Raw genomic sequence first — 20,857 nt, forward strand, 5'->3', positions numbered from 1 at the left:
TGTGAACACCGAGACACAAAAGCCTCGTAGGTGCTGCTGAAGCGCCTGGTAGACAAGGCAGACTGCTCTCAACTCCCGGACACCGATATGCAAGGGCAGCTGTTGAGCCAACCAAAGGTCTGGAGTGGGAAACTAACCCAAGTGAGCACCGCAGTCAAGAGATGGGGGCGTCCATCCTGAGGGACACCGAGGGTGAGGAGGATGGAACAGCACCCCTGCACACATCAGGGAGGGCGTCGACCCCCAGTCGAGGGAGCCTAGGACGCTCGGGGGGATCGAGGCGACCATGACCATGCTGTCTCTGGCCGTGTGGTACACTGATGTGAGTCACGGTTAAAGTGTACAGAGGCGAAGCCTGGCATGTTCAGTTATGCACGTGCAGGCAGCCATGTGGCGCAGAAAACCTCGGCAAGTTCAAGCCAAAGATGCCGGGAAGGTCCGTAAACCTTGTACAATGGTTACCATCGTGTGAAATCAAGGCGTAGGTAAGCAGGCTGTGCGATACTGAAGTCCCGGGTGGCCTCAGTTAAGTGTATTCCCTAAGTGGGAATCCAGGTGGATTTCGCTATGCGGATTCTCAGGCCTAAACGCAGGAATAGGACCTCGTCGACGCCCACAGGAGTGGTAACTTGGGCCTCGGTGGTCCCTGGAAAGAGCCAAGCGTCCAGACACGGAGAACATGTATCCGACGGTGGCGGAGTGGGCGGCGACTACAGGCGGACACTGTGAATACACATGGGGCTGTATAGATGCCGACCGGGAGGACCGTAAACTGGAAATGACGGTTGGCCACAAACCGGAGGTACCTTCTGAGCGGAGGATAAATGGCGACGGGAAAATATGTGTCCTTCATATCGAGGGCGGCATACCAGTCTTCGGGATCCAAGGATGGGATGACGGTCCCCATGGATACCATGCGGAACTCCAGGTATATCATAACTGGTTGAGTTCCCGCAGGTCTAGGATAGGTCTGAGACCTTCCTTCACCTTGGGGATCAGGAACTAGTGGGGCTAGAACCTATGCCCCTTTCGACCATGGAACCTCCTCTAAAGCTCCGATGGTGAGGAACGCCCGCACCTCTTGCAAGAGGAATTGCTCGTGAGAGGGATCCCTAAGAGGGAAGAGGAGGGATAGGCTTCTACCCGATTGGTGGTTGGGAGGACTCTGATTTTGGTCCCTTAGGGGTCCCCACCAACTCCTACGACTGCCTCAGCGTCGCCTGCTGGCAAAGCCCTGTCGTTTTCTAGGCGCAGGGTAAGGGCGGTGAGGCTGGCGGAAAGGTCGGCGGTGAGACATCGGCATGTACACGCCGAGAGGGAGTGCATAGTGACCTCGCTGTCCTTTGGGCCTTGCAGCCTAGGGCCAGTTTAGAGAACAGGCCTTTGTCATTGAAGGACAAGTCCTGTATAGTGTGCAGCAGCTGCGAGGGAAGGCTTGATAATTGGAGCCATGAAATGCACCTCGTGGCAACACCCGAGGCCAGAGTCGTGGCTGTGGAGTCCGCTACCTCCAACAAGGTGTGGAGGGAAGCTCTCGCCACTTTGAGCCCTTTTTCCAGGAGGGCATCAAACTCTTGACGGGAGATCTGAGAACCCGACTCCGTAAAGTCTCCCACTAGATGACAAGGGAGCAGGGGGAAAGACGTACATATAGGTGCCCGTCGCCCCTGGAGGATACCATGCAAATGCATTCGACTCCCGTGCCTACGGGCGGGATAGTGGCCACTTGGAGATTCATAGTGAATGCCACCCATCTTGGGAAGTCCTGATGGGCCCCCAGGCCGATTAGGGGAGGGCCCAAGGAGTACGCTTCTGCCACCGCCTCATCTGGGGAGGGGCAGACGAAAAACCGGGGCAAGTGGGTCTTGTGTGGGCTCACGCTCCTGGACGACCTGCTGATCTGTTGGGATGTGGGAATCCGGTGGCAAAACCGGACTCCCGCCGTACCGGTCGGAGGGGGACGACTAACTGTCGCCCCTGGTACCCAGTGCTCTGATGGAACAGAGCGCGATGGGAGCACAGGTAGCGCGCCCAAGATGTACAGGGCAGCCACTGATGGGGTTCAGGGTCCTGTCCTGGAACACCCGGAAGACTCTGGTGTGCACATCCGAATGGATGGCCATGGAGTTCGACGCGGGACCCGGAATCAGTACCGTGAGGCCTACCGGTACCGGGAGCGAGAATGGGACCTGCGACCGGAGCGATGCCGGGAGGCTGGCCGAGATCTCGAGGCTCAACGCCGGGAGTGGCTACATGAGTCCAGTGCCTGGAGCGGTGCTGGGAGCTGGATCTGCACCGAGTGTACCAGGTCGGGGAACAGGCCGCTGATCGGTGCCGCGGGTACGACCGGTACCGATATGGGGAACGGTGCCATGACCGTGAACGGTGCTGGCACCGGGCTTGGCGACAGGACCGAGAACACCTGCGGGACTGCGATCGTGAACGGTGCCGCTCTGTGGTGCCGACGCCGGGTGGTGTGAGCAAGACAGGCTCGCCGATAGACAATATAACCCGCACCGGCGGTACCGGGGGTTAAAGCAGCGCAGGTTCTGCCCTTGCCATTAACACCCTCGCTGTGGAAATGTGTCCTGCGTAGAGGGAATAGTGAGCACAACCACAGCTCGCATCGGGGAGCGTTCAGGTGCTGGACACGACGGCTCCTGCATGGCCGGAGTCTACAGTGCTGATACTGTCGGTGCCGCAGCAGGTACCGGTGCCGGGCAGTGCGACGTAGTAGAGCGCTCGGGCTGCGGAGCAGGCGGCTCGGACGCAGCCTAACAGCGAGCTCGACCACGGTTCGTACCGGGGAGCTTTCCAGCACCGGACTCGACGGCTCTTGCCTGGCCGGAGTTAACGGTGCGGATATCGTCGGTGCCATGGCAGACATCGGTGCCGGGCGATCCAACTGAGCATAGCGCTCGGCTGCGGAGCAGGCGGCTCGGACACAGCTTCAAGCGAGCTCGACCACAGTCCGTACTGGGGAGCTTTCCAGCACCGGACTCGACGGTTCTTACCTGGCCGGAGTTGATGGTGAGGATATTGTGGGTGCCGCGGCAGACATCGGTGCCGGGCGATCCCACTGAGCATAGCGCTCGGCTGCGGAGCAGGCGGCTCGGACGCAGCTTCATAGCGAGCTCGACCACGGCCCGCACCGGGGAGCTTTCCAGCACCGGACTCGACGGCTCTTGCCTGGCCGGAGTTAATGGTGCGGATATTGTCGGTGCCGCAGCAGACATCGGTGCCGGGCGATCCGACTGAGCATAGCGCTCGGCTGCGGAGCAGGCAGCTCGGACGCAGCAAGGATATTGTGCCTCTTCATCCTCCAGGCCGAGTGGACGTCGGAGCCAGCGACCGTCGGCGCCGAGAGGCCTTGGCGGTACCGGCGATCCGGTGCCGAGGGAGCGCTCCTTGAAGATTAACCGGCGCTCGGTGCCGAGAGCGGAGGAGCAAGAGCTGCCTCCCTCAGGAGCTGTTTGGGACGAAAGTCCCGCTCCCCTTTGTTCTCGGATTAAAGGCCTCACAAATGTGGCACTTATCTAAGAGGTGAGATTCCTCGAGGCACTTAGGAGAGGATCTCTTGTCGGCATCGGCTTGTGGCCGGCCGAGCATTATAAAACCCTGTGGACCGGGCATCGGACCCGGCGCCGGGTGAGGGGAAGGGGATAAACCCCGAACCCTGTGAAATAAATACACTATACTATACTACAAACAAATAAAGTTAACTACAACTATAAACGTCTGAACTATATACTTAACGAGAGAAACTACGAGTAGCTAGGGAAGTGGAGGTCAGCTAAGCCGCGCTCCACTGTTCCAACAACCGACACGGGCGGTAAGAAGGAACTGAGGAGTGGGTGGGTCGGCTGGTGTATATATCCGGCACCATGGTGGCGCCACTCCAGGGGGCGCCCAGCCGACCCACTGAGTTGCTAGGGTAAAAGTCTTCCGACGAACGTGCACGCAGCGCGCACACACCTACATGGAATGGATATGAGCAATCACTCCAAGAAGAACCCAGAACTTTTGCTATAGTCTCCCTTTGCAGGGAGAAGTGCTGCAAGGTGGGGAGAACTAAATTTACTCCGAAAACTATAAAAACACTCAACTATTACAAAGTATTTAAATTTATTCATACATTCACAGCAAAGGAAGATCAAAGCAGACACAGAGGATTCCGACTGAGACCATGTGGCGGTCAGAAGGAACTGGAGACCTGTCAGTCCAGACTGCCCTGTATACTTTCAGGGTACGTCTATACTACGGGATTATTCCGATTTTACATAAACCGGTTTTGTAAAACAGATTGTATAAAGTCGAGTGCACGCGGCCACACTAAGCACATTAATTCGGCGGTGTGCGTCCATGGTCCGAGGCTAGCATCGATTTCTGGAGCGTTGCACTGTGGGTAGCTATTCCGTAGCTATCCCATAGTTCCTGCAGTCTCCCCCGCCCCTTGGAATTTTGGGTTGAGATACCAGTGCGTGATGGGGCAAAAATCATTGTCGCGGGTGGTTCTGGGTAAATGTCGTCACTCATTCCTTCCTCCGGGAAAGCAATGGCAGACAATCATTTTGCGCCCTTTTTCCCTGGATTGCCCTGGCAGACGCCACAGCATGGCAACCATGGAGCCTGTTTTGCCTTTTGACACTGTCACCGTATGTGTACTGGATGCTGCTGACAGAGGCGATACTGCAGCGCTACACAGCAGCATTCATTTGCTTTTGCATGATAGCAGAGACGGTTATCAGTCGTTCTGTACCGTCTGCTGCCATTGTAAACTGGCAATGAGATGACGGTTATCTGTCGTTCTGTACTGTCTGCTGCTGTCATGGGTGCCCCTGGCTGAGGTCGGCCGGGGGCGCAAAGACAAAAATGGGAATGACTCCCCGAGTCAATCCCTCCTTTATGGTATCTAAAAATAGAATCAGTCCTGCCTAGAATATGGGGCAAGTGTACTAGAGAACCAGTGTATCAGAGAATAAGAGAGCACAGCCGCTCCGTGTCAGATCCCGCAAAAATGATGAGCTGCATGCCATTCATAGGGGGTGCCCCTGCAACAACCCCACCTGTTGCTTCCCTCCTCCCCCAACCTTCCTGGGCTACCGTTGCAGTGTCCCCCCATTTGTGTGATGAAGTAATAAAGAATGCAGGAATAAGAAACAGTGACTTGTTACTGAGATAAAATGAGGGTGAGGCAGCCTCCAGCTGCTATGATAGTCCAGGCAGTACATAATCTTTTCTTTACACAAGAAGGGCGGGGGCTGATGGAGCTCAGCCCCCAGTTGCTATGATGAAGACGGTTACCAGCCGTTCTGTACCATCTGCTGGGAATGACCGGGAGTCATTCCTATTTTTACCCAGGCGCCCCCGGCCAACCTCACCGAGGCCAGCCAGGAGCACTCACGGGCTGATGACAAGAACGGATACCAGTCCTTTTGTACAGTACCGTCTGCTACCAGGGAGAGAAGAGGATGCTGCTGTTTAGCTCTCCAGTACCCCGTCTACCAGCAGCATGCAGTAGACAGAGTGACCTTGAAAAAAGGTGAGAAACGATTTTTTCCCCTTTTGTTTCAGGAGGGCAGAGGGGGGTTACATTGACGAGCTATACCCAGAATCACCCCGGACAATGAGTTTAACCCTACAGGCATTGGGAGCTCAGCCAAGAATGCAAATGCTTTTCAGAGACTGCTGTGGACTGTGGGATAGCTGGAGTCCTCAGTACCTCCTCCCTCTATGAGCGTCCATTTGATTCTTTGGCTTTCCGTTACGCTTGTCACGCAGCACTGTGCTGTGGACTCTGTATCATAGCCTGGAGATTTTTTTCAAACGTTTTGTCATTTCGTCTTCTGTAACGGAGCTCTGATAGAACAGATTTGTCTCCCCATACAGCGATCAGATCCAGTATCTCCCGTACGGTCCATGCTGGAGCTCTTTTTGGATTGGGGACTGCATCGCCACCCGTGCTGATCAGAGCTCCACGCTGGGCAGACAGGAAATGATATTCAAAAGTTCGTGGGGCTTTTCCTGTCTACCTGGCCACTGCATCCGAGTTCAGATTGCTGTCCAGAGCAGTCACAGTGGTGCACTGTGGGATACCGCCCAGAGGCCAATACCATCAATTTGCGGCCACACTAACCCTAATCCGATATGGTAATACCGATATTAGCGCTACTCCTCTCGTTGGGGAGGAGTACAGAAACCGATTTAAAGAGCCATTTATATTGATATAAAGGGTCTCATAGTGTGGACGGGTGCGGCGTTAAATCGGTATAACGCTCCTAAAATCGGTTTAAATGCGTAGTGTAGACCAGGCCTCAGTCTGGAGCACAATTTTGTTTTAGTATTCTATATAGTTATATATTTATTATTGGTGGGAGACTATATTGTAACAAGCAATAATACACTCTCTGGGGAGATATTGTGGATCCCTTGGATCTGTCTGTGATGGGAACAAACAGTCTAAGTGCCTTCCAAAATTGTTTGATTCCATCTAGGTAGAAGGCCAACACCCTTCTAAGATATGAAAACAGGTCTCCTGTTGAGACTTATGCAGTTTTGGACAAAAACACGGGTAGACGAATGGACTGGTTAAGATGAAATTCCAACAGTATCCTAGGTAAGAATTTAGGGCATGGGCATAAAAAGACCTTGTCCTTGAAGAACACTATAAAGGGGGACCTGCCATCAAGGCCCCAATTTCTCCAACCCTGTGGGCCAATGTGATAGCTACTAAAAACGCCATCTTCATAGATGAGTTATGCACATTGCCACTGGTTCAAATAGAGGTCTTGTGAGATATTTAAGTACCACGCTGAGTCCCAAGTTGGAGTGGGGTCATAATCTGGGGAGTAGAGAGTCCCAAAATCCTTAATAAACCTTAATGCCATAGGATGAATAAATATGTATACCTTTTCTACTGGAAGATTAAAACGCTGATTTTGCAGCCAACTGAAACTTAGTCAAGCTGACAACCCTGATTTCTTTAGATCCAACAGCTAATCCAGGATGACATAGCAATACAGATTCAAGCATAAGTCAGTGACAATGGCACCAATGGTAGCATCTCAGGCTTCTGCAGGTAAGTAATTTGGGTTGACTCCTTTTTATTGTTCAGTAACACCTGCTGCACTTCTACAGAGCAGGAAGATTCTAACCCTGCGAACCAGTGAGGAAACATGCTCTGAGGTGGAGAACCCCTATGATGGGGTGAAACACATGATCTGCACCCTGGGAGAGGAGATGGGAAAAGTTCAGAAATTTGAATGACAAATGGACGCACAGGTGGAGTAGGTAAGAGTGCAAGCATATATCAGACAGATTGGTATTGTAAGGATAACCATAGCTTTGTCTTGTCTGATCTTGTTCAACACCCTTAGTATTAGTTGTGCTGGAGGAAATTCTTAGAGCAGAACCTTCGTCCAAGGGTGATGGCTAGCGTTCTCTTGAGCAGAATAGAGGACACTTATTGTTCTTGGACATGGAAAAGAGATCCACCTGTACAAATCCCCACCTTTGAAACACACTGGAAACTCTGAAAGACCAACTCCCATTCGTAGTCCTAGGAGATGCGCCTACTGAGAATGTCCACTGTGGCATTCTGTATGCCTGGGAGACAGACAGCTGAAAGATTGTATCTGATGGGTTATACACCAGTTCCAGTTTCATAGTTTTGGCACACAGGGAGAGGAAACTTGCTCCTCCCTGTTTGTTGATATAGAACATGCAGGTCACATTGTCTGTCATGATTCTGATTGATTTTCCCCAATGAGGGGTGAGAAATGAAAGCAAGTGTTCCTGACTGCTCTGAGTTCTAGCAGGCGGACGTGGAGACTGGTTCCTGAGGTGGCCATCTGCCCTGAGTGGTGAGGGCACTGAGGTGACCCTATCCCAACAGTGATGCATCTGTTGTCATGGTTGTTGCTGGAGCTAGGTGAATGAAAGGGATGCCAGCACAAATGCTGGGCTGATTCTTTTCCACAAGTCTAGGGAATTCCTCATCTATAGGGGAACTGTAACCTGTCTGTCCAAAGTGTCTCTGGCCTGTGAATAAGTCATTCTGAGCCAGCCATGAAAGCAGCAGAGGGATAGCTTTGCCTGGTCAGTTATGAAGGTGCAAACTGCCATGTGTCCCAGGAGCTGTAGACAGTTCCTTATTGTAGTTCAAGGACTTCCTTGAAATGTCCTGACCAGACCTGACAAAGTTATGAACCTGTTTGTGGGAAAGGTAGGATCGGGCTACCAATGAATCCAAGTATGCTCCTATCAACTGTATTTTTCTGTACAGGGGCTAATTGTGGATTTTCTTGCATTTAGATGTAAACCCAATTCCTGAATAAGAGAAAGCAGAAGATCAGCCTTTGGGCAGTGATCTGTCAGACTAGAATCTCCTGTCATCAGAGGTAAGCAGCCACTACCACCAGGAACTTTGAGCACACCTGTGGAGCCACAGAGAGGCCGAAAGGAAGTACTCAGTACTGAAAATGATCCTGGCCTATAGTAAAATGTACGTTTTTCCTGTGTGATGGGTGTCTTGCTATATGGAAATAGTTGTCTTGCAGGTCAAAGGTTGAAAAGCAATCACCTGCCTCTACTGAAGGGACTATAGTTGCCAGAGTCACCATCCTGTGTATAACAACTGCTGTGAAGATGGACCTGGTAGTGGTGTCCGTGGCCTCCAAGGACACTTGAAAAGTAAGAAGATGGACTGAAATTGTTCCCTATGTTTCCCTGTGGAAGAAATTTCAGTAAATTTATTATAGCTTGTAAAATTATATTTAGTAATGATCGCCTGATAGTTTGTGATCTGAAATTGCAGGGTCATGGATGAATAAGATTTCCATCCAAAAAGGTCTAGCCTCTTTTGGTCCTTACAGGATAGATCTGGAGTAGTGTTGCTTACGCCGCTCTTTTACCGCATGCACCACCAGAGAGTGAGATGGAGGGCTGGGGAAGAAAAATTCTGAGAGGGAACATAATATTTCTTATCTGTCCCTTTACAGTGGTAGTGGGCGTTTGCCACACAGTCTTAGCTGAGTCCAGGAGCACCTCATTAATGGTTGGAGTTGATGACTTTACAATGTCTAGCTGTTTGTGGTCTGGCAAATTGCTGACAATGTGCAGTCCAGGGATCTCACCACCCTTGTTGTCAAGCACAAGGATCTTCTCTGTGAATGTCAAAAAACAGGTTCCTACACAGATACATAGGAGAACCCTGTACAGAGATAGACTGAATGGAAGTCTCCCTTATTCTCCTCAATATCCTCCCAATGACGGGGGAGAGGCACCAGCAGAAAAGGGTGGAGAGTCCTACGGTACCAGAGGATGATGATAATCTGGGGATCAAGGTCTTAGCACCAAGAGACACTTGGTACGCATGAGCAGTGGGGACTCTGGTTCATCTATCTCAGACAAGTCCTTAGAGTACACTGGAATGGTTTACCTAGAAAGGTGGTGGAATCTCCCTCCTTAGAGGTTTTTAAGGCCCAGCTTGACAAAGCCCTGGCTGGGATATTTAGTTGGGGATTGGTCCTGCTTTGAGCAGGGGGTTGGACAAGATGACCTCCTGAGGTCCCTTCCAACCCTGATATTCTATGATTCTTGCGGTACCAAGCGGTGGATCCGTACCAGCATGGCCTGAAGTAGACAGTACTGCTGATTGTGAGCGTACCATCCCAGGAGCTGTTGGTATCTGGAGCTGTGGTTTGCCAGGCATCAAGGGTGCCTTGTAGGTAGGTACCAGTGGCGGGCTGTTACCAATGAGTCCATTCTGGAGTGCTTATCCTTGCCCTTCTTGTCTCTCACAGATGGTACCATCTCTGAACTGCGTTTCTCTTTAGCGTCTGGGACTCGCTGGCCCCACTGGTACCAGAGGAGGAGTCTTTCATCTCTATGGTACCAAGCCAAGAGGTCGAGGCTTTCAAGACCATAGATCTAACAAAGGACAAGATCAGTTTTGTATGATGACAGGCCAAGTGCCTCTTCTTTGATGCTTTCCCTGAGGCTTCCATAGCCTTCCCCTTTTTAGGGGAAACCTGCAACCACTGTTGAAGGGGTGCTGGATTTGTCCAGAGACCAGGGCCGCCCAGAGGATTCAGGGGGTCTGGGGTCTTCGGCGGTAATTCGGCAGTGGGGGGTCCTTCCGCTCCAGGAACCGCCGCCGAAGTGCCCCGAATACCCACGGCGGGGGCCCCCCGGTGCCGAATTACTACCGAAGACCCAGCACTTTGGCGGGGGGTTCTTCCACCCCGGGGCGGAAGGGCCCCCCCACCGCCAAAGATGCGGACCGGAAGAAGCTCCGGGGGCCCAGGCCCCGCAAGAGTTTTCCGGGGCCCCCGGAGCGAGTGAAGGACCCTGCTCCAGTGGCCCCGAAAAACTCTCGTGGGGGCCCCTGTGGGGCCCGAGACAAATTTCCCCTCTTGCGCCCCTGCCCCGGGCGGCCCTGACAGAGACAGGTGTACAGTGGAGGTCTCCTGACCTGACTTAGAAGTGGGTTAAAGTGCCCTCAGCAGCAGCCTCAGTTTAATTTCCCTGTTCTTCCTTGCCCCAGATTTGAAGGCCAGGCAGAAGTTGCACTTCTGGGAGACATGGGACTCCCCCAAGCAACAACAAACTTGGAGTGGCCACCACTTACTGACATAGCCTCTCGACAAGAAAGGCAACGTTTGAAACCTTGGAAGCCAGGCATGCCGTGCCAGGAGAATAAGGCTCCCGAAGGAACAGGAGGGAGATGAAACAAGTAAATCCTCTCATTACTTATAGCTAACTAACTATAAACTATCTACTAACAACTAAATATACTATCTAATCCTAAACCAAAAACTATAGATAAACTTCACAAGGGAATAGCTGAGGCACACTCAAGGCAGACACACTAAGGCTCCATCTCAGGCCAAAGCAGTTGAGAAGTAACTGAAGGCAGTTCACCCACGCATCCTTATATAATCTTGGTGCGCGGCACCAGGATACAGAGGATGCATGTCCAGGCCAAACAAACACTGCTAACAGAAAAATCTCCAGTTAAGGGCTCAAGAGGCACATGTACACCTGCAGTGGAGCATTCAAAGGGACACTACTCAAAGCAACAGCTAAAGTTGATAAACCGAAATTGTGGGATTTGGATAGCATTTAAGATTCCTAATTTTCCTTAACAACTTGTTACAAGACCACTCTTAGAATGGCTTCTTTTAGGTAACTGATTTAAATACTCTCCCCCCACCCACCTACCCATAGGACTTAGTTAAGATTAGAGAGACAAGGTGAGTGAGGTAATATCTTTTATTGAACCAACTTCAGTTGTCGAGACAAGCTTTCAAGATACACAAAGCTCTTCCTCAGGTCTAGGAAAGGTACTCAGATGTCCCAGCTAAATACAAGGTTGAACAGATAGTTTAGTATAAGTAGTTAGCACTAGTAATTGAAGTTGGTTCAATAAAAGCTATTACACCTCACCCACATTGTCTGTCTAATATCCTGGGACTGACATAGCTACAACAGCACTGCATATAAAAGACGGTTACTCACCGTTGTAACTGCATGGGCCCGCCCCGGGTTGGGGGAAAGAGAAGGGGCTAGCCCCCCCAATTTCCCGGAGTAACTATATGCTAACTACACAAACTAGTAAACTAAATCTAACTATATTTAACGAACTATATACAACCACTATGTAGAGAAAACAAGTGAGAAGCTAGGACTGTGGAGGTCAGCAGTGCTGCACTCCACTGTTCCAACGACCGTCACGGGCGGTAAAAAGGAACTGAGGAGCGGACGGGTCGGCAGGGGTATATATCTAGCGCTATAGCGGCGCCACTCCAGGGGGCGCCCAGCCGACCCACCGAGTGTTGCTAGGGTAAAAATCTTCCGACGAGCGCGCACGCGGCGCGCACACACCTAACTGAATGGATATGAGCAATCACTCGAAGAAGAACAATTAATTCCATTTACAAACTATTTAGCTTATCCATAATAAACCAGGCAGGACTTACCTACCCTTTGCCATGTATAAACTTTTTCAGTTATTTATGATACAAAGAGAGGACTGAGTATTGATTTTGGGACTAATGAACCTTGGCTGTAATTTACCTACATAAAAGTGTCCCATCCAAGTGCAGACCCATTCTTTGAAGTGAAATCTCTATTAAAAGCTGTCCACAGAGTCATAGAGAAGCAACTGTAACTGAAGTAACCATTGCATGTTGTTTGTGTTTTATTTATATTTTCCTTTCTTTAATAAGGAAATAGTCATAGTTAATAACTGCGATTGTTTTGCTTGTCTTCAATCCTGGTGTCCCCTAAGATAGTGGTTTTCAACCTTTTTTCATTTGCAGCCCCCTTTGGAAATTTCAAATGGAGGTGCAGACCCCCTTGGAAATCTATTGTCTGTATATGCAGAGTTGAATTCTATTCAGTCAGTTTTCAGTCTAAGTCTTTCGCGGACCTCAAACTTAGTCCGTGGACCCCTGGGTTGAGAACCACTGTTCAGAGGCATAAAAAGTGTGAGACTAAAACACTGGGAGTGATATCCCTGAGTTGTTATTAACAGACATAATTATTAAGATTTGGCCTACTATTTCTTGTTTTTCTAGACTATACATTTTAGTAATTTGGGGGATTATATAACTTCGCACTCAACTACTGAAGTCACTGCTTTCTACCCGACAACATGTCAATCACAGGGAACAGACTAGACAGAATCCATATGTTCTCCCAAATTATTGTAACTTGTCCCACAATGACCAAGTTCACAATTACAGCTGCAGGAAATAACATACTGAGAGCTTTTTGGAAACTCTGGTACTACTCCTCAATGGCAATGCCACAACAACTAGAGTGACAGGACAGCACAAGACTGTAATGTCATTCAGTGATCATCTTTGAATGACATATCAGCTGCTTCACAGGAAACGAACACCTGACTTTACACCAGCAAAGGCAACAAAACAACTTTCTAAAACAAAGCCTCAGACTAAAACCCGTTTTTTCAGACAAAGAGGAAGAATGGTCTTGTGGTTAAGGAACTGCCTTAAGGACTCTAGGTTCAATTCCCAAGTCTCGCTCTCACTTCCTATGTGACCTTGGGTAAGTCGCTTTCTCTCTCTGCCTCAATTCTTCTTCTACAAAATGGGGGTAATGCTACTTCCTTTCTACCACCCTTTGTCTATTTAGACTGTAATCTCCTTGGGGCAGAGACTGTCTCTTACTTCGTATATGTACAGCACTAAGCACAAGGGAGCCACAAATTCTGTTGAAACCTCAAAGGCACTACAGAAAGACAAATAAGTAACCGAAGATCAAAATAAGTTGGCAGCATCCCTATAAATTATAGAACATAAGCACAAAGTGACTAGAAAATAATCACTCAGACTTAAGAGCTCCTCAGAATAGAGACCTTGACCTTGACTTATGTTAGGAAAGCACTTAGCACACTGTGATCACTACTGGAAATAAAGAAATATACACTGAGGGGACATGCATGGGAACAGTGCCCCCAGACTGCCCAGCTAACTCCTAGCTAAAGGCACAGGGCCAAAGAGCAGGCACTACATGAAGGACAACCTACAGGCAGGCTGGGAGTTGGAAAAAACATTTCAGCTTTTATATACAGAAGCCCAAAATCTCATCTCTTAGCACATTCTTCTCAACACTGCACTTTCCAAAGAGATGGTTACTCACACAAAGATGTTGTCTTTTGGCATGATGTGACTTAACCCTTCATCCATTTGGAAAATTTTGTGGAATCGGTGATTATAAACATCTGTCACCACCATCTAAAAGAGTGAAGTTAGAGATGGTTAGACAAACTAAAATAATTCACAATTCTAGAAACAGTTCCTCATTTTTCTTTCTCAGAAATTTTTAATGTACACGTCGCCAAAGTGTTGATGGAGGCTCTATAGTGACACCTTATGGCTGATCCGACATACTATTAACTGAACCTAATCAGACCAACGACGCAGAGAATAACAATTGGGCCTGATTTTTCAGAGGCATAGAGTACCTGCAGCTCCCAGTGGCTTCACGTCAAGCACAGTGGCCATTGTCCTGTGAAGATATCATCATACATCCCAGCAGGCTGGCATGTAAGACAGAGATAACCGAACACTTAATAACTACAAAGGAACTGAACTAATCCTCTGAACTGGCATGAGGTAACAAGTTATATACATGGGAATCCAGACAACTTCCCACGAACCACAGGTTTCAAGCCTGACATTTTAGTGGGCAATAAAATTATTCACTTAAGAAAGATAAAGTACATCCTATTTCCTGTTGCTACTAAGGAGGTTTCTAAGGAATAGATACCCCCAAAGTAGTAATATGAGGGACAAGAAGGATAAACTAAGAGGAGTTGCAATGGTAGTGGCAGTCATTTTTCTGTCTCTTCCCTCATCCTCCCCCCCCCACCACCCTTTTAAAGCCATTATTACTGTCATTACTATAATGGAGGTATCAAAGTGAACAGGGCTTGCCTGTGTCATGGCTTTCTTTTTAGAATTCAGGCAAGCAAGGAGTTATGTATCAGTCCAATCAGTTAATGCTTAGTTACTATTTTGCTCCTCTTTGCTTATTGTCCATTTCAAAGTTTTTCCAATAATAAAATGCTTTAAAAAGAAAGAACACATTTATTAGCAAAATTATTGTGTGTGCTTGGTCTTACATTTTCTGCAGGGATCTTGGAAAGTTTGGAAAGAGCTTCACACAGGTCTGATACAGCCCCCATCATTGGCACAACTACCCGATACTGGAAACAGAGAGAACGTTAAACTTACACGAGGCAAAATAAATCCAAGCATGGAGCAGAATGTTAGCAAATGGGAGTTGAGCCATTTGTTAGTCCTGACATCTTAAAAGCAGAGAATTCTATGGCAAATGGGGTTTCCAGTCACACTTGGCTGTCTTCAGTGTCTCAGACTCAGATTTAAAGATTTGAAGCCCAGACAGCCATAGCACAGATCACAGAATTTCACTCAGCAATTCCTCTGTCTAGTCCAATAACTTGGGATGGAACTAGATCTTTTAGAAAAACATCCCATCTTGATTTCAAGTGATGGAACAATCCACCACACTGCCCCAAAAAGCTGTTCCAATGGTTAAATACCCTTACTGTTGAAAAATCTCATTGCAAAAGGTACTGTCCTAGAAAAACTCTCCAGAATGTTTTGACTTTATGCATCTAAAGCAGGGGTGGGCAAATTTTTTGGCCCGAGGGCCATATCCGGGAATAGAAATTGTATGGCAGTCCATGAATTCTCACAAAATTGGGGTTGGGGTGTGGGAGGGGTGAGGGCACTGGTTCGGGGTGAGGCCAGAAATGAGAAGTTCAGGTGCGGGAGGGGGCTCTGGGCTGGGGGAATGGGGGTGTGTGTGAGGGCACAGGTTGGGAATGCGGGCTCTAGGGTGGGGCTGGGGATGAGTTGTTTTGGGTAACAGGAGGGTGCTCTGGGCTGGGGCAGGGGGTTGGGGTGTGGGAAGGGGTGCAGGCTCCAGCTGGGGTTGTAGGCTCTGGGCTGGGGATGAGGTGTTTGGGGTGCAGGAGGGTGCTCCGGACTTAGATCGAGGGGTTCGGAGGGTGGGAGGGTAATCAGAGCTAGGGTGGGGGGTTGGAGCAGAGGGCTGGGGGGAAGGCTCAGAGGTGCAGGCTCCAGGGGGTGCTTACCTCAAGCGGCTCCCGGAAGCAGCTGCAGGTTCCTTCTCCAGCTCCTATGTGGAGGTGCAGCCAGGCAGCTCTGCACGCTGCCCCATCTGCAGGTATTGCCCCTGCAGCACCCATTGGAGCACCGGAGGGGGCCATTAGAGTGGGGCATTTGGAGTGCATAGGAGCCGGAGGGGGGCCATGCCATTGCTTCCGGGAGACACATGGAGCGACCCCCGACCCTGCTCCCCGGCAGGAGCACCAGAGCGGGGCTATGCCATGGCTTTCGGGAGCTGCACCCAACCCTGCTCCCCGGCTGGAGCGCCGAAGCAAGGCAAGCCCCGCTCCACAGTGGGAGCTCAAGGGCCGGCTTAAAATGGCTGGTGGGCTGGATGCAGCCCAAGTTTGCCCACCCTGATCTAAAGCAAGCACCAGGAAAGAAGGAAGCCACAGTCAGGTTGGCTGGATTTCTACTATACCTCATGTAAATTGGAGTTAACCAATGTGTCTTCCTGCAAATCATTACTCCAGAACTATCTAACTCCTATAAGGATATCACATAGGCACTGGCTAAAACCAGAGATTTCCTATGGCCACTGGGAATACTTAGCAGAGAGGAATAAATATTTTACAGACACGAGAAGAAGAGACAAGTTGAGACTAACGCCAGGAGTCAAGCTCTCCCCTCACTTCCGCTCAAGGCCTTCCACCAGTCTCCATTCTCCTCATCCCACGAATGGTAGGCTCTCCAAGCATGCACTAACCCCTCGGGAGCCAATCAACACTACCAGAGCCTATGAGCATCAGGCACCTGCAGCCCACCATGGCCTTCCAGCACTGAGTGCTCCACTCCCATACCACCACATGAAGTGAGCTTTTCTATACAAAAAATTTTTTATTCAGCTCATGCAATAGCTGTCTCTTGCCTGTGATTAGATGTTCGGCTGTGTGTGTGTGTGTGTGTGTGTTCTCCCTGTGTGCTACCCCAGCTTTGTGCAGACAGCCATCACAGCAGACCTCAAGTGAACTGCCCAATGACCACAAGATCCTTAAGGTACAAAGGCACCAGGCCAGGTTTATTGTCGACAAAGCATGGTAATAGAACCTGGTAGACTCTATGAGGATAGTAAGACATGTATGCCCATGACAAGGATGCAGCTCAGTGAATGGCAGGACTTTCCATTCCCCCCTCAGCTGGACAAAGATACTCCCTCTGAGATACATCTTTATACCCTGATACAAACAAATTATGTACTACCTCTGACACAGTTACTGCCCCCAATGTGGCTAGTTATCACCTTGTACATGTTGGTTCAATCAAAACATCTTTATTACATACTGTCATTCTGACCTTATCTTTTAGTAGGGGTCAGCATGTTCCTGTTATCCTTGTGGATTGTTTTTGTACCATCCTTAATGTCGGGATGTTCTGGTACCACTTGATATCGGGATGTATTTGCATGAGTACTCTGTGCTTAGCACTTCTTAGGAATGTGTATTTCTGCAATATCAGCCCTGTCCTTGCCAGAGCAGGTCCTGCCTCATACCAGGCCTCTGATACAAGGGCTTATGTCTCAGGATCTCTTCCTAGTACATTGCCCACTTCCTGATTCCTGCTCCAAGGGACAAGTCAACATGCACCGTGCCAGTGACATATCAGAGGAAAGACATCACTTACCAGAAACCGTCATTCAAGAGTCTCCTCTGTGCAAGCAGACACACCTGAGGCCCCTCCCATCCAGCATCAACCTTCAGAACCCTCTTCAAAAGCAGTGTCGTCAGGAAATGCATGCACACCCCCTTCTGGTACCAAATGTTCAGCACATGAGATTACATAAGGGAGCACACCAGCCCCATCACCTTCATTCCTTCTCCTGAACTGCAGAGACCCATTTACATGGAGAACTCTGAAGTAAAAGGGAATACAGGAAGGTATTGTGAATGAGCACGGGCAATGCTCAAAGAACAACAGTTACTGATAAGTTGCCTTTCTTCTCTGAGGGTCTCTGAACATTCCCATCTAGGGGAGCAGTGAGCGGTATTGCCCATATGGAAGGTGGGAGAGGAGTTTTAATGAATTAGAGACCGTAGCACCACCTTCCCAAACTGAGCACTGAAACAGGATGCTACGTCATACCTGGTGAGTGACAGTGAACATAGTTACAGAAGTGTTCACACAGTGGTCCCCGTTAACATCTCTGAATCTGCGAATCCTGAACACCTACTATTACAGTAAAACTAAAGAATATATCTAGGCCTACAGAGCAACACAGTCATCAGCGTAATGACCAACTGTACCTAAAGGTTGACACAGTCATCAGCATCATTCAAAAGGGTCCTCCATCAGGGCAGGCACTGATGATAATATCAGCAAATGTCAAAGGGCTCCTGCGTGCCAAACAAGACCTTATAGCCAAAATGTGGCCTTACTCTCACTGCCAGGTATTATGCCTCCAGGAGACACACAGAGAAATTAACAGCCACTGCCCTGGATATTTGGGATGAACTTGACCACTGAAAGACCACATAAAAAATACGGCAGTACCATTTTTGTCTAACTTAATCTTGTCATCAACAACACATCTATAGAATTTATTTAATAAAGAATATTTATTAAATTTATTGAATAAAGACTGGGAGTGGATGGGCCATTACACAAAGTAAAACTATTTCCCCAAGCTTATTTCCCCCCTCACTACAGTTCCTTATATCTCCTTGTCAAGTGCTGGAAATGGGCCATTTTCATTACCACTACAAACAGTTCTTTTTCTCTCCTGCTGGCAACAGCTCACCTTAACTGGTCACTCTCCTTATAGTGTGTATGGTAACACCCATTGTTTCATGTTCCCTTTGTGTATATATATCTATCTTCCTTCTGTATTGTCCACTACATGCATCAGATGAAGTGAGCTGTAGCCCACGAAAGCTTATGCTACAATAAATTTGTTAGTCTCTAAGGTGCCACAAGTACTCTTATTCTTTTTGCGGATACAGACTAACACGGCTACTACTCTGACATCTATGACTGATAACGACACTGAAGTCCTGAATGTAGACATTGATAGCATTTCCACCGTGTCTGTCTATAAACTGCAGTGCAAACAATTCAAGTTCACAAGCCCACACACAACCTTGAACGTGACATAACGCAGGTGATCATTGGTCACAACGTCAAATGGGGCTATAGCGTAACTGATGAAAATGGTGAACTAGCTGAATTGTGGCCAAATGCACACCACTTAATTCAGAATCCTAAGTTCTCCAGTTCTTCCAACAGCAGCTGATGGAAATGAGGCTACAACCCTGATCTGGCATTTGTCAGCAACAACATAACTGGTTCAGGTCACAAACTTAGTTTGGGCCGAATTCCACATGTGCAGCGCCAGCCCACCGGCATCCAGAATGCAGCTGTTATGCCAAACTCAGTACAATGCTGGTGCTGCTTTAATTTTAAGAAAGTAAAATGGAAGAGCTTCTCCAATGACCTCGATGCCATTGTAAGAAATATTGAACGAATACCAGAAAATTATGACCAGTTTGTCAATGCATGGTCTCGAAGAAGCATAATCCACAAGGCTGGAGAACAAACTATGTGACAGGAACAACATCCAAGTTATCAGATTAGTATGCAAAATGCAAGCAGAACATCAAAACAGACCCATTCACTGAAAGTACCATCACAAAAAAATGGTCTCTAGACTAAAGGAGGAAAAAAAAAAGTCATAATAGAATCTCACTGAGAGCATGCACATGACCCAGAGCAGTAAAAAGCATGGATTAACCATCTGGAAACTTAATCACCCAAGGACAGCAGAGCAACACTACACATTTACTGCACACAAGGTCACACAACAACCCCTAAAAAATGACTGGGCACCAAACAAACAGTCCAAGATACAGTTTAAGTGGCAAGAAGAACTAGGAAATATAATTTTGGGGCACAGTATGCAATAACCAAATTAACCTCCGGAATTAACACCCCCAAGAATGGCAAAGCCACTGGTCTAAATGACATTTGTATTCAACATATCAAACACTTTGGATCAGCAATAAAGAACTGGTTTCAGAGTAGCAGCCGTGTTAGTCTGTATCCGCAAAAAGAACAGGAGTACTTGTGGCACCTTAGAGACTAACAAATTTATTTCAGCATAAGCTTTCATGAGCTACAGCTCACTTCTTTGGATGCATAGAATGGAACACACAGACAGGAGATATTTATACATACAGAGAACATGAAAAGGTGGAAGTATGCATACCAACAGGAAAAGTCTAATCAATTGAGATGAGCTATCAGCAGCAGGAGAAAAAAACTTTTGAAGCGATAATTGAGATTGTTGAAGTGTTCTCCCACTGGTTTTTGAATGTTATGATTCCTGATGTCACCCACACTCTCACAGATCTTGAGAGATAGGCCAGTCCTCGCTTACAGACAGCCTCCCAACCTGAAGCAAATACTCACCAGCAACAGCACACCATACAACATAAACACTAACCCAGGAACCTATCCTTGCAACAAAGCCCGATGCCAGCTCTGTCCACATATCCATTCAAGTGACACCATCATAGGACCTAATCACATCAGCCACGCCATCAGGGGCTCATTCACCTGCACATCTACCAACGTGATATATGCCATCATGTGCCAGCAATGCCCCTCTGCCATGTACATTGGCAAAACCGGACAGTCTCTACACAAAAGAATAAATGGACACAAATCTGACATCAGGAATCATAACATTCAAAAACCAGTGGGAGAACACTTCAACCTCTCTAACCACTCAGTGACAGACCTGAAGGTGGCAATTTTGCAACAAAAAAACTTCAAAAACAGACTCCAAAGAGAGACTGCTGAACTTAAATTAATATGCAAATTAGATACAATTAACTTAGGTTTAAACGAGACTGGGAATGGTTGGGTCATTACACTAATTGAATCTATTTTCCTATGTTAAGTTCTCCTCACACCTTCTATGGGTCATCTCAATTATCACTTCAAAAGTTTTTTTTCTCAATTCCAATTCCTGCAGGAACCTTGCACCACAGAAGATCTCACCAGGGCTACAGACAAGGCCATATCACATGCCCAACACGTGTCCTTCCACCACAGTCATAGAGCATAAGTAGTAGTAGTTAGATTAATGTGAATCTTTTAGAGTGCACCAGCAAGGTTATGAATGGGGCAATTAGAGCACTTTACAAATCACATGCCTGTAATGTGCTTTGCCACAC

General features: G+C 48.3%; 1 protein-coding gene across 4 annotated transcripts in view; it reads right to left on the reverse strand.

Moving 5' to 3' along the window:
• The window catches only part of USP4 (ubiquitin specific peptidase 4), a 147,768-nt gene that overhangs the window by 39,748 nt on the left and 87,163 nt on the right, over window positions 1-20,857 (reverse strand). For all 4 annotated transcript variants that reach the window (XR_005601232.1, XM_039547004.1, XM_039547005.1 and 1 more), the window contains 2 exons: window positions 14,654-14,737; window positions 13,669-13,763 (listed from right to left, as the gene is read on the reverse strand). Coding sequence is in view for 3 of the 4 variants with exons in the window: in XM_039547004.1 (XP_039402938.1) it covers window positions 13,669-13,763; window positions 14,654-14,737 (179 nt within the window). In the remaining variant the exon portion in view is untranslated. The remainder of the gene's footprint in view (window positions 1-13,668; window positions 13,764-14,653; window positions 14,738-20,857) is intronic.

Source organism: Mauremys reevesii, linkage group 7, assembly GCF_016161935.1.
Source record: "Mauremys reevesii isolate NIE-2019 linkage group 7, ASM1616193v1, whole genome shotgun sequence".
Classification (NCBI taxonomy): Eukaryota; Metazoa; Chordata; order Testudines; family Geoemydidae; genus Mauremys; species Mauremys reevesii.